The sequence below is a fragment of the Bufo bufo genome, chromosome 2 (genome assembly GCF_905171765.1).
Source record: "Bufo bufo chromosome 2, aBufBuf1.1, whole genome shotgun sequence".
NCBI lineage: Eukaryota > Metazoa > Chordata > Amphibia > Anura > Bufonidae > Bufo > Bufo bufo.
Window position 1 is genome coordinate 119,183,811 of NC_053390.1, and position 13,614 is coordinate 119,197,424.

At 47.3% G+C, this 13,614-nt stretch overlaps 1 protein-coding gene across 1 annotated transcript in view; it reads right to left on the reverse strand.

The window, feature by feature from the left end:
- LOC120990733 (baculoviral IAP repeat-containing protein 1-like) overlaps window positions 1–11,488 on the reverse strand; it is an 85,083-nt gene extending 73,595 nt beyond the window's left edge. Inside the window, exon 1 of the mRNA XM_040419640.1 lies at window positions 10,915–11,488. Within this exon, the coding sequence (XP_040275574.1) occupies window positions 10,915–11,464 (550 nt within the window). The 5' untranslated portion in view covers window positions 11,465–11,488. The remainder of the gene's footprint in view (window positions 1–10,914) is intronic.
- Window positions 11,489–13,614: the final 2,126 nt, after the last annotated feature.

The window sequence follows — 13,614 nt, forward strand, 5'->3', positions numbered from 1 at the left end:
ATGGAACTGGTTCTCTTGTATTTATTGATGATGTGACTGCTGACAAAAGCAGCAGGATGAATTCTGAAGTGTTTCGGGCAATATTATCTGCTCATATTCAGCTAAATACTTCAGAACTCACTGGACGGCGCTTCACAGTGCAGATGGACAATGACCCAAAGCATACTGCAAAAACAACCAAAGAATTTTTTAAGGGAAAGAAGTGGAATGGTATGCAATGGCCAAGTCAATCACCTGACCTGAATGCATTTCACTTGCTGAAGACAAAACTGAAGAGAAAATGCCCCAAGAACAAGCAGGAACTGAAGACAGTTGCAGTAGAGGCCTGGCAGAGCATCACCAGGGATGAAATCCAGCGTCTGGTGATGTCTATGCGTTCCAGACTTCAGGCTGTAATTGACTGCAAAGGATTTGCAACCAAGTATTAAAAAGTGAAAGTTTGATATGATAATTATTCTGTCCCATTACTTTTGGTCCCTTAACAAGTGGGAGGCACATATGCAAACTGTTGTAATTCCTACACCGTTCACCTGATTTGGATGTAAATACCCTCAAATTAAAGCTGACAGTCTGCAGTTAAAGCACATCTTGTTCGTTTCATATCAAATCCATTGTGGTGGTGTATAGAGCCAAAAATTTTAGAATTGTGTCGATGTCCCAATATTTATGGACCTGACCGTATATATATATATATATATATATATATATATATATATATATATATATAAATCTCCATATACATATATATAGAAATCAATTTTAGTTAGGTAGTGTTAGTGTAAGGTTGTGTGTGCGTGCATCCAGCTATTTTTTTATTTTATTTTTTTCCTACTCTTTTCTCTATATTTCAAATTTATAACAAGCCCCTTCACATGTGAAAACACTACATACACACCCCATACTAAATAAAGTTTTACATATTTCACACAAAACACCCCAATAAAATAAAAATGGCCCGTCCGACCCAACGAGTTTACCTAGCTGAAGAGGCATACACGTATCTTGCCTCTGATACTGAGTCTACAATAAGCACATGAGAAGGGTTAATCTTTCAGATCAAGTTCTGAAGCCCTACAGTGCCACACGAAAAACAAAAGTGTGGTACAAAAATCTGTCTGTACACATTGTACAGGTGGCAATGTACAATGGGTACGTGCTATTTCAATCTGCAGGCCACACAGGAACTTTCCTCCAGTTCCAAGAGGTGGTTATCAAGGCCCTAATTTTTCAAAGCCAGGCCGGGGAGGGTCCCAGTACTTCAGGGAATCATGGTGCCTGTGTTGTACCAGGGCAACATTTTTCAGGTCAAGTCCCCCAGACAGCAAGGAAGGGAAGGACCCAAAAAAGATGCAGGGTGTGTTCTAAAAGGGGGATAAGGAAAGACAAAATTTACCACTGTGAAAACTGCCCTGAAAAACCTGGCCTGTGCATGCAGGAGTGTTTTAGAATCTACCACACATCCATGGAGTATTAATTTCATCCTTGATGTACCCTGTAATTTTACCACCTTATACCTCTGATTTAGACTCCATTCACACGTCCGCAAAATGGGTCTGCATCCTTTCCGCAATTTTGCGGAATGGGTGCAGACCCATTCATTCTCTATGGGGACAGAATGGATGCGGACAGCACACAGTGTGCTGTCTGCAGCCGCAATTGAGGAGCGCGGCCCCGATTTTGGGTCCGCAGCTCCGCAAAAAGATAGAGCATGTCCTATTCTTGTCTGCAGCTTGCGGACAAGAATAGGCATTTCAATGGGGGTGCCGGGCTGGTGTGTTGCGGACCCGCAATTTGCGGGTCCGCAACACACCGCGGACGTGTGAATGCAGCCTAAGTCCTCATAGCTTACATATCCACTTTTCACCAACCACTACATATTCATTTCTGTGAAACACCTGTTAGGTCAAAAGTACCCTTTCCATCCCTTAAAATGTTCGTACGGTGGTCCACTTTCCAAAATGGGGTCACTTCTTGGGGTTTATAAATGTGATATGGCACCTAAAATTCATGTCTGTTTATTCAGGCCTGCAAAATCCATATTTTTGCAGTTTGCCTCTAGAGCCATGCTGTGCGCCCATACAGCAGGTTACAAGCACATATGGGGTGTTTCCTGAATAGGGAGAAAATGGGGACCACATACTGGGGTGCATTTTCTTCTTTAACGCCTTGTAAAAGTGAAAAATTGGGGTCTGCTAGTAATATTTTATTTTTACAAATGTGTGCTTTGAAATCCTTTCTCTAGTATTTCTGCTGTCTGTGAAACACCTGTTTGCTGAAAAGTACCCTTTCCACCACTTAAAATGTTCATACGGGGGTGCTCTTTCTGAAATAGGGTCACTTCTTGGGGTTTTTCATCTCTGGGGACCTCAGGAAATGTATTTAATGTGACATGGCACCTAAAATACATGTCTGTTTATTCAGGCCTGCAAAAAACTGTTTTTGCACTTTGCTTCTAGATCTGCTGTGCGCCAATACAGCAGGCTACAAGCACTGTAGGGATTTGCTCTGGTAGGCAGGGTAAGCAGACGCAACACAGAGACAAGACCACGGTTGAAAAACAAAAGTTCAGTGTTTATTCACAGCAAAACAAGCAGAAAAGGAAAAACAACACTTTACAGGGTCTTGGTGTTAATTCACAAGATTCCACAAATCACCTGGCAGTCCACAGTAGGCTGCTCACATGCAGCTCTCAGCCTGGCAGCGTAGCGGGGCGGGGCGGGTCTCCTCAGCTCCCAAAACACAGACATTCCACAGCTCCAGTATCACTTGGAGAATCACACCACACCCAGCCAGGGGCGTAACTAGCGGTGACTGGGCCCCACAGCAAATTTTTGTATAGGCCCCCCCCTCCCCGTGTAAACCCCGCTCCTTTGGCACGATCTAGACCAGACCAGGCTGCCACGCCATCCTTTTCCTATATATATATTATATACATACACACACACCCTATCTGTCATGTAGTGTCATTCTATCATACTGTTGTGGGGGCCGTGTCAAAGTCTTAGGCCCCTTTGACACGGGCGACTTTTCCGCACGGGTGCAATGCGTGATGTGAACGTATTGCACCCGCACTGAATCCGGACACATTCACTTCAATGGGGCTGTGTACATGATCAGTGATTTTCACGCATCAGTTGTGCGTTGCGTAAAAATCGCAGCATGCTCTATATTCTGCGTTTTTCACGTAGCGCAGGCCCCACAGAAGTAAATGGGGCTGCTTGAAAATCGCATTGCATCCGCAAGCATTGCGGATGCAATGCGATTTTAACGGATGGTTGCTAGGAGATGATAGGGACCCGAACTTTATTATTTTCCCTTATAACATGGTTTTAAGGGAAAATAATAGCATTCTTAATACAGAATGCTAAGTAACATGTGGCTTGAGGGGTTAAAAAATAATAAAATATTTAATTATTCACCTCATCCACTTGATCGCGCAGCCCGGCTCGTCTTCTTTCAGGACCTGGCAGGAAAAGTACCTTTGGTGACCTCACCGCGCTCACAACATGGTGAGCGTGGTGACGTCGGAGCAGGTCCTGCTGAATGAAGATAGAAATCTTCTATCTTCATTCAGCAGGACCTGCGCCGACGTCACCACGCTCACCACCAGGTTGCTAGGAGATGTTGTTTGTAAACTTTTAGTTTTTTATCACGTGCATGAAAAACGCATCAAAACGCATTGCACCTGCGCAGAAAAAACTGAACGCAATCGTAGACAAAACTGACTGAACTTGCTTGAAAAAAGGTGCGAGTTTCACTGAATGCACCCTGAACGCATCTGGAGCCAACCCATATCGTTCGTGTGAAAGGGGCCAGCCATTCCCGTATTGCGGACCGCATATGCGGATCAGCAATAAATGGGCACCCTACCGTGTGCATTCCGCATCACGGATGTGGACCCATACACTTCAATGGGTCCGCAAATCCGGAGATGCGGAAGGGTGCGAAACGGAATCACGGAACGGAACACTACATAAGCACTACGCAGTGCTTCCGTGGGGTTCCATTCCGCACTTCCGTTCCACCAAAAGATAGAACATGTCCTTTTTGCAGAATTGTGCTTTCCTGGGTAATATACCCGGAGAGGTGAACATGACATCACCCTACACTGTATGTACAGCACAGTATGACCCCTGCTGTAGGATAGGCGCCCATTCTATGTATTGCTGCAGGGCTGACACCGACTGTAGTCTGTCCCCATGGTCTGAGCCCCTGGTAACCAGTGGAGTAGCTAGAAATGACTGGGCCCCACAGCAAATGGACGGGCAGGCAGGCGTCATACAGTGGCATCTGATTCTTTAACATACATGTGTTTTTACTGGACTATGACGTCGTACACGATACAAAAATGCAGTACTCCACGTTCTTGTATCCTGCACAATCTGGTAAAAAAAATGGATACTTTTTTTTTTTTTGCAATGAAACTCTATGGTGAACGGATGTCACTGTCATGGCATCAGTATGAGGCATCGGAATACGTTTTTATATTAAAAACGGAATACGTTGTATATATTAAACGGATGGGAAAAACGTGATGTGAACCCAGCCTTAAATGTGGGACAAAAATGTGATGTGAACTAGCGGTGCATTGTACAGTTGTTGAAAAAACCATACTCGCCTGCTCCCCGCCGCTCCGTGATCTTCCAGTCCCCATTCTGGCCTCATACTGGTGTCCCCAAGCTGCACATGGGCGCCCAGAGGAGTGTGGCTTCAGATGGATAGGGGGCCTAGAGGGCAGGGCATCAGATAAGTAGGGGGCCCACAGAACAGGACTGGGGGGGGGCTTCTGAAAGGACAGCAGATGAATGCAGCTGGGGGGGGGGGGGGGGTTACATGAGATGCAGGACAGCTAGGGTTGGCAGGGATAAGCCTGGAATGTATGGGCTCCTGATAGTGACAGGCACAGCATCTTCTTTCTGCAGCACTTCCTGTCTCCCCTCTCCCTCCTGTTACTGCCGACTACAGAGCAGCCTCTGTAGCAGAAGCTGGGCTGTACTAATTGTTAGGAGAGGGAGGGGAGACAGGATCTCCCTGTAGCACACTGTACTGAGCCCTGGCTGCACTATTAAGCAGCCAGGCTCCTCTATTAATGGTCCGTGCTGATGGGCGGGGCTTAGCTCCCTGCTCTGCTCCGAGGACGTTCTAAAGCAGCAGTGAAGTGAGTGTAGAGGGGGGTGTGGCCAGTCTGATTGTTCACTTCTGCTCCGGGCCCCTTGTCAGCCCGGGCCCCGAAGCAGCTGCTTCCCCTGCTTCCCTGGTAGTTACGCCACTGCACCCAGCTGAGCTGCTGTTTTTAAACCCCAGCCCAAAACCTGGCCTGGACGTGGGGAACAGCCACCCACCCTGCTCTTTGGCTGCTCCCAATAAGAACCGGCCCGGATTGGCTTTACAGCCATACTAAGTACAACAGTGTCAGCGAGCACTAGCTGCCGCTGACACACAAAATTACCGGTTCTTATCTCACAGAGGCCAGGAACCTCGGTGACATGTACCTTCCATCAATGACGGACCCCTGTGCCTTCCTACAGCACATATGGGGTGTTTTCAAAAAGGGGAGAAAATGGGGAACATATACTGGGGTGCATCTTCTCCTTTAACCCCTTGTAAAAGTGAAAAATTGGGGTCTTCTAGTAATTTTTTATTTTTACAAATGTGTGCTTTGAAATCCTTTCTCTAGTATTTCTGCCTTCTGTGAGACACCTGTTTGCTGAAAAGTACCCTTTCCACCACTTAAAATGTTCATACGGGGGTGCTGTTTCCGAAATGGGGTCACTTCTTGGGGTTTTTCATTTCTGGGGACCTCAGGAAATTTATTTAATGTGACATAGCAGCTAAAATACATGTCTGTTTATTCAAGCCTGCAAAAAAACTGTTTTTGCAGTTTGCCTCTAGAGACCTGCTGTGCACCAATACAGTAGGCTACAAGCACATATGGTACAAGCACATATGTGGTGTTTGCAAAAAGGGGAGAAAGTGGGGAACATTTTCTCTTTTAACCCCTTGTGAGAAAAAAATTGGTATCTGCTAGTAATTTTCTTTTTTCCACAAATATGTGCTTTGAAATGCTTTCCAAGTATTTCTGTCTTCTGTGAGACACCTGTTTGTGGAAAAGTACCCTTTCTACCACTTAAAATGTTCGTACGGGGGTGCTCTTTCTGAACTGGGGTCACTTGTTGGGGTTTTTCATTTCCGGGGACCTCAGGAATTTATTTAATGCGACATGGCACCTAAAATCCATGTCTGCCAATTCAGGTCAGCAAAATCCATATTTAGCTGTTTGACTCTAAAACTTTTCAAAATGATTAAAACATGAAGTAGACAGATGGGGAATGTAAAGTAATAACTATTTTTGGAGTTATTACTATCTGTAACGGAACGCCTAGCACCCCGACCGGGTACCTCCGTTGATAGCTGCTCCTAGTGCTTTCCGAGGACTCCAAGCACTCCACTTGACACCGTACGCACTGCAGACCCCACGAACCGCCGAAGCTTGGTTGAGGTCTCGCCGTCTCCTACCCACCCTGGACCTACGACAAGGCTCCAGGCTCCAGTGGGTGAACCTCTCCTAAAACCAGAGAGCAGGAACAGCTCTTAAAAGAGCTAGTAGTTATAGCCAGGGGAGTATAGCAAATCTCCCAGCGTATAGCAATCCCCCAGTGTTGATCAGTTACCCAAACAGCAGCCTCAACATGATGAAGGATAAAACAGGCACACTTTATTGAGGGCTACCCGCCCGTATTTATGCAGGTCCCCATCTGGTGGACACGCCCCTAGGGGACCAGAAGGAAGACTGTGACACAGGACAGATACGTAGCACTCAGGATACACAGACACAACACATCCCCACAATGCATCATGGTTTCCTCCTCTCTGCCCTGGAGACACCCGAGGAGAAATTCAATTATCTCTCAGGACAAAGGGAAATCGCCAATACACATGTGGAGACAACAGGACAAAAATCACCACCCAAACACACAATGTCAAACCCCCACAGCAAACACAGACATTTAACATATCCCCAGTTTGCTCAAGTCTGAGTGCATATCACTAGGTGAATGGCACTCAGAATACACGAATACAATAAAATTAGCTATCTGGGTACCCTCACATAACAAAATACAATTCCAAAGACAGATTTAAGCTGTGTCTGTCTTCTCCTTTAAAGTTAGTATGGGCCATAATCCTGAGGCAAGAGGCTGGTAAACAGGCCTCTCCAAAACCCAGTGGCGAGGTTGGTTTCGCCACACATCTCCCCCTCCCAGGGAAGACTAACCAGATACCTGACCTCATGCCTGTCGGTATCTGAGTTAGTCTGGCAGTCCACCCACAACCCAATACTGGACCTGTTGAATTTTGGGGCCTGGCTCTGTTCTGTATGTCCCCAGCTGTTGAGGGGGCATCTGCTACTCCTTGCTTCCTTGTTGCTCTCTAACTTGGAGCTGTAGGTACTTGGTGGGCAGAGGCCGACTGCGCTCTGCCCCGATGCCAGCTCTTCCGCTGGGGTAGCCTGTGGGAAGTCCGGCTCTGGAGAAGAGAATAGGGGAGGGCAGAGGCCGACTGCGCTCTGCCCAGATGCCAGCGCTTCCGCTGGGGTAGCCTATGGAAAGTCAGCCTCTGGAGAAGAGGATAGAGGAGGGCAGAGGCCAACTGCGCTCTGCCCAGATGCCAGCTCTTCCGCTGGGGTAGCCTGTGGAAAGTCAGCCTCTGAAGAAGAGGATAGAGGAGGGCAGAGGCCAACTGCGCTCTGCCCAGATGCCAGCTCTTCCGCTGGGGTAGCCTGTGGGATGTCCGGCTCTGGAGAAGAGGATAGGGAAGGCCAGAGGCTGACTGCGCTCTGCCCAGATGCCAGCTCTTCTGCTGGGGTAGCCTGTGGGGAGTCAGGCTCTGGATAAGAGGATAGGGGAGGACAGAGGCCGACTGCGCTCTGCCCAGATGCCAGCTCTTCTGCTGGGGTAGCCTGTGGGGAGTCAGGCTCTGGATAAGAGGATAGGGGAGGCCAGAGGCCGACTGCGCTCTGCCCAGATGCCAGCTCTTCCGCTGGGATGTGGTCAGGGAATCCTATCACCCAGGACCTTGTTGCAGATCGGCTGTGGAGAGGAGGAATCGCTTACCTCCTCCTCCTGGCATTCCTGCAGGGTTGGTGGGGGATCTGAACCGGTCGTCCAGCATCCCGGTAGGCCTGGTGCATAGACCGCGGTCCCATCTGCACCATCGGAGTTAGGGGTGCTGTCCCCCTGTGGTTGGGGAGAGAGATCGGTTGTCTCTTCTCTCTTTACAACACACTGCCGCTGGGGAATGGAGACGATGCTCTCCTCTCCCTGCAAAACATACTGCCGCTGGGGAGCAGGACCAACTGTCCCTACTCCCTGAAACTCCGGCTGCTGTTGGGGATCTGGGCCGACTGCCCAGCATCCCTGTAGGGCCGGTGGAGAGATCTCGGTCCCATCTCCACCTGCCATATGGGTTTCCCCCCAGGACCAGTCTATGAGGTCCCCTACCTCTGTAGCTGGCACTGAAGCAGGGGATACTTCAGTCGGGTCTTCCCAGAACACCTCCACAATATCCTTCCAGCTGAAGGGCTCTGGACCTGGGTCTGACAATCTGCTCTCTCGCTGAGCCCTCTCAATGGAGTGGAAGAGATCTCGGTAGTCCTGCTCCAGTTCCCACTCCAGGGTTGCTAGGTGAGCCAGGTCTTTCTCTACCTCATGGGGGTCATGCCAATCCAGCCTTGCCTCCCTCTCGTAGAAGATGTTCTGAAGTCTGGACTGTGCAGGGCTCCCGAAGTCAGGCTCTGCAAAGGAATCCCATAACAAGCCCGGACCATAAAACTCCTCTTCCTCTGGCTTGTCATGCTCAGCTGCCCAGGGGGAATGTTGAATGACATGCAACCTTAGGGCCTGGTAAGCATCCTCTAGCCAAAGCTCCTTCCATACCAGGCTCTGGAGCTCTGTTACCCAGTCATCCAGGGGCTGCTCTCCCAAGAGACCCATCCGCATCGCCACACGCTTCTGTAGCTGCTGCTCATAACTGGGGAGACTCTCACCTCGCCGCCGCTGGGCATTTTCCAGGGCATCATACCAGACTTCCTTTCTGTCTGCATCCCTGTAGTCTGCGGCTGCCTCCTCCTCCTCGTCATAGAACGCTGTCCGAAGACTAGTTGATTCCATCCTGCTGCTGTAGCCAGGGGCGCTGTACGGATACTAGCGTTGCCCTCAATATACTTCACGAACGGTGTCTCCGAGCTGCTTCTCCTCACACTAGGACGCCATCCCACTGCTTGCCACCAAATGTAACGGAACGCCTAGCACCCTGACCGGGTACCTCCGTTGATAGCTGCTCCTAGTGCTTTCCTAGGACTCCAAGCACTCCACTTGACACCATACGCACTGCAGACCCCACAAACCGCCGAAGCTTGGTTGAGGTATCGCCGTCTCCTACCCACCCTGGACCTACGACAAGGCTCCAGGCTCCAGTGGGTGAACCTCTCCTAAAACCAGAGAGCAGGAACAGCTCTTAAAAGAGCTAGTAGTTATAGCCAGGGGAGTATAGAAAATCTCCCAGCGTATAGCAATCCCCCAGTGTTGATCAGTTACCCAAACACCAGCCTCAACATGATGAAGGATAAAACAGGTACACTTTAATGAGGGCTACCCGCCCGTATTTATTTAGGTCCCCATCTGGTGGACACGCCCCTAGGGGACCAGAAGGAAGACTGTGACACAGGACAGATACGTAGCACTCAGGATACACAGACACAACATATCCCCAGAATGCATCATGGTTTCCTCCTCTCTGCCCTGGAGACACCCGAGGAGAAATTCAATTATCTCTCAGGACAAAGGGAAATCGCCAATACACATGTGGAGACAACAGGACAGAAATCACCACCCAAACACACATGTCACACCCCCACAGCAAACACAGACATTTAACATATTCCCAGATAGCTCAAGTCTGAGTGCATATCTTTAGGTGAATACACAAATACAATAAAATTAGCTATCTGGGTACCCTCACGTAACAAAATACAATTCCAAAGACAGATTTATGCTGTGCGGCCGGTCTGTCTTCTCCTTTAAAGTTAGTATGGGCCATAATCCTGAGGCAAGAGGCTGGTAAACAGGCCTCTCCAAAACCCAGTGGCGAGGTTGGTTTCGCCACACTATCTATTATAAAAGTAGAGAAATTTAAATTTGGAAATTTGCTAATTTCTCCAAATGTTTGGAAAATGTGTTATTTTTTTATAAATAAAAATGAAATATTTTGACTCAATTTTACCACTGTCATGAAGTACAATATGTGACGAGAAAACAATCTCAGAATAGTTTGGATAAGTAAAAGCATTTTAAAGTTACTACCACATAAAGTGACACATGTCAGATTTGCTAAAAATGGCCTGGTCCTTAAGGTGAAAAATGGCAGGGTCCTGAAGGGGTTAAAGCACAGCACAAGTATGTAAAACATATAATAAATGTGGTGTAAAGTATCTATACCAGTATTTTGGGTGCAAATTAAAGGGATTGTCTCACTTCAGCAAGTGGCATTTATCATGTATAGAAAGTTAATACCAGGCACTTAGTAATGTATTGATATTATCCATATCCGGACTATAGCATTTTTTCTATAGTGTACAAGCACGGCCACCAGTGATGGATTGCAGGGTGATCATAACTCCTGGAAAGCAGCAGTGTATAATGTGATGGAAAAATGAAGTGCCTGGTATTAACTTTCTCTACATGATAAATACCGTTTGCTGAAGTCAGACAACCCCTTTAAGCTGGAATTCTGGTGCATTTAGGTTCATAATTCTCCCCCACTGTATGTTAGAAATTTAATTTCCCATTGATGCTTCAGTCTGCTAACTAAAAGTTGAACAAAACATAAGCAATATTATATTATTATAATAGATATTACCTGTGAAGAAAAATCCAGCCTCTGCTAGCGTACAGGGTTTTATTAAAGCATACACAGGCCAAAAGGTAAAGGACTGTAGTCTAACGTCTTCCTCTTCCATGGATTCTATGACATCTTTTGGACTAATCCCCTTTGGCTGCACACGAATATCATAAATTGGAATATTACCAACATCTTTGCCCTGAATGAATGCACAAGAGGGATTAAACTTTTTATGCTTTTCCTGTGGCGTAGAGACTGAAGATTGCTTGCACAGGACCAACCCACAGCAGAAACACTGGCAACTGTTCTTCAAGCCAGTTCTGAAGAATCCAGCTGATGCCAACTCTGTTGGGGACCAGCCTGAAAAATCATCTTGAGTCCAATGGCTCTTCAGTCTCTTTATTTCACTTCTCATTGAGTAGTTGGGTTGTTTAGGCAGCTGCTCTCGTATCTTTCTATGGGTTTCTTCTAGCGAACGAACAGCTTTATCTAAGTCAACGTGACTCATAAATGGAGGTAAAGGTAGTCCTTGTAACGTATCAAACTCTGATATATTTATTAGGTCCATCTTCTCAAAGTCTTTTAATGCAAACCAGCATTTTCTATCATCCTGCAAAAAGGAAATAAAAGACAATAAGATGAAAATGTTTTGAAACATCCTTACAAGAGTTGTACAGCCAGTACATATTGGTGATAGCAAGAATGGGGGGAAGGAAGGGGTTGGCACTTTATAGCCACAGAAATGGCAAAACAGTACCATGTATTATCTGTTTGTAACCCACAGTGTGGTAGGAACAGAATGATATGACTAAAGTTGGTTACAGAGTCCCTTTAAATTAGTGTTTATAAGCTGTCAAGGAACAAGAGATAAGGGATACAGATCAAGCCATCAGTGCAGCTCCCTCATAGATTCACTAACAGAAAAAGGAACAGTCTGCAGATACAGCGAAACTGAATGCTGCCGAGGAAAAATGGTTGACCTTTTTTTAATAAACCAAGTGAAAAAATCATTTTAGCCCAAAATAATAGTCTTTAAGACTAGGGATCGACCGATTATCGATTTTACCGATATTATCGGCCGATATTGAGGATTTTGAACGTTATCGGTATCGGCATCTATTTTGCCGATATTCCGATAACATATTGGGAACACAGAACGCGCTGCTCTCAGCGCGTTCTGTGTTCTCTCCGCAGCACAGGGGAGAAGGAAGCAGTGTCTCCTCCCCCTGTGATGCTGCTGCCGCTGCCGCCAATGGCAGGAGAGGAGACAAGAGGAGGGGAGGGGCTGTGGCCGCTGCGCCACCAATGAAGATGAGTCTTTCATTAATTCATATACAGGAGGCGGGAGCTGCAGAATCACATAGCCGGCTCCCGACCTCTATGAACGGCAGCTGCGGTCCGCGGTAGTTAACCCCTTAGGTGCCGCAGATCGCAGCTACCCCTCATAGAGGTCGGGAGCCGGCTATGTGACTCTGCAGCCAGCTCCCGCCTCCTGTATGTGAATGAGAGAGGTATCTTCATTGGTGGCGCAGTGCGCCCCCCCCCTCAAGCCCCCTAGTATTAATCATTGGTGGCGCAGTGCGCCCCCCACCCCCATCCAGTGGCCACAGGATCCCCTCTCCCCTGCTCCTCCGATCGGAGCCCCAGCTGTGTAAGCCTGGGGCTCCGATCGGTTACCATGGCAGCCAGGACACTATTGAACCCCTGGCTGCCATAGTCAGCTCCATGCTGCTGTGTGCACAGAGCACAGAGCAGCAGGGACAGTGTGAAGTCCTATTTACCCTGATAGAGCTCTATCAGGGTGAATAGGACAAGGGTTCTAGTCCCTAAGGGGGCTAAAAGTTAGTAAAAAAAAACCACAAAAATATTAAGTATAAAGTATGATTGAATGTTGCTGATTTTTGGCTAAACCAATTTTTTTTTATTGGCCTTTATTAAAAATGTTGAGTTGTTCTGTCACAAAGGGTTTACCTGCCAGGTAGAAGTATATATAGATATATATATGTAAATTCCCCATTGTTGATATATATGTATATATATTGTGGGGATTCGCTCTAATAGTTAGGACTAGCGGACGCAGTATAGAGGCAAAGTACACAGTTCTTGAATCAAACAGCAATGTTTATTCACACATTGGTGTATAACAAAATGCAGATAAGGTGTATCACAAAACACAGGTGGTTTGGTGTTAGTTTACACACACGGAAAGTCCATAAACAATAAAAGTCACCTTTTCTCCTGGGTGTTAATTCACACCCTGTTAGCAGTTCAGCCTCATCAAGTCCATAGGCGGCCTGTTCACCTTTAGAGGGGCCTGAGTCCTCCAGCCCGGCTCAAACCTCAAATCCCAGCACAGCCCTCAGTTCACAGCACACAGACTCCTGAGCTCCACTGTCAGAGGGAGGTAAATCCACCACACCTGGCAGTGCTGGCTGGTTTTTATGCCTTGCAAAACGCGGCCTGGAACATAGGGGGTAGTCACCCACCCAGCACTTTGACTACTCCCAGTAAGAGCCATCCCGGATCAGCTATGACAGCCATGCTAAATCTAAAGGTGTCAATTAGCAATAGCTGCTGCTGAGACATAAAATACCGGCTCTTACTTTACCGAGGCCAGGAACCTCGGTAACACATACCTTCCATCCACGATGATTCCAGGCGCCTTCATAAAATATCTATATATGTGTATGCAGGGCCGGAGATGTTTTGCATTTACAA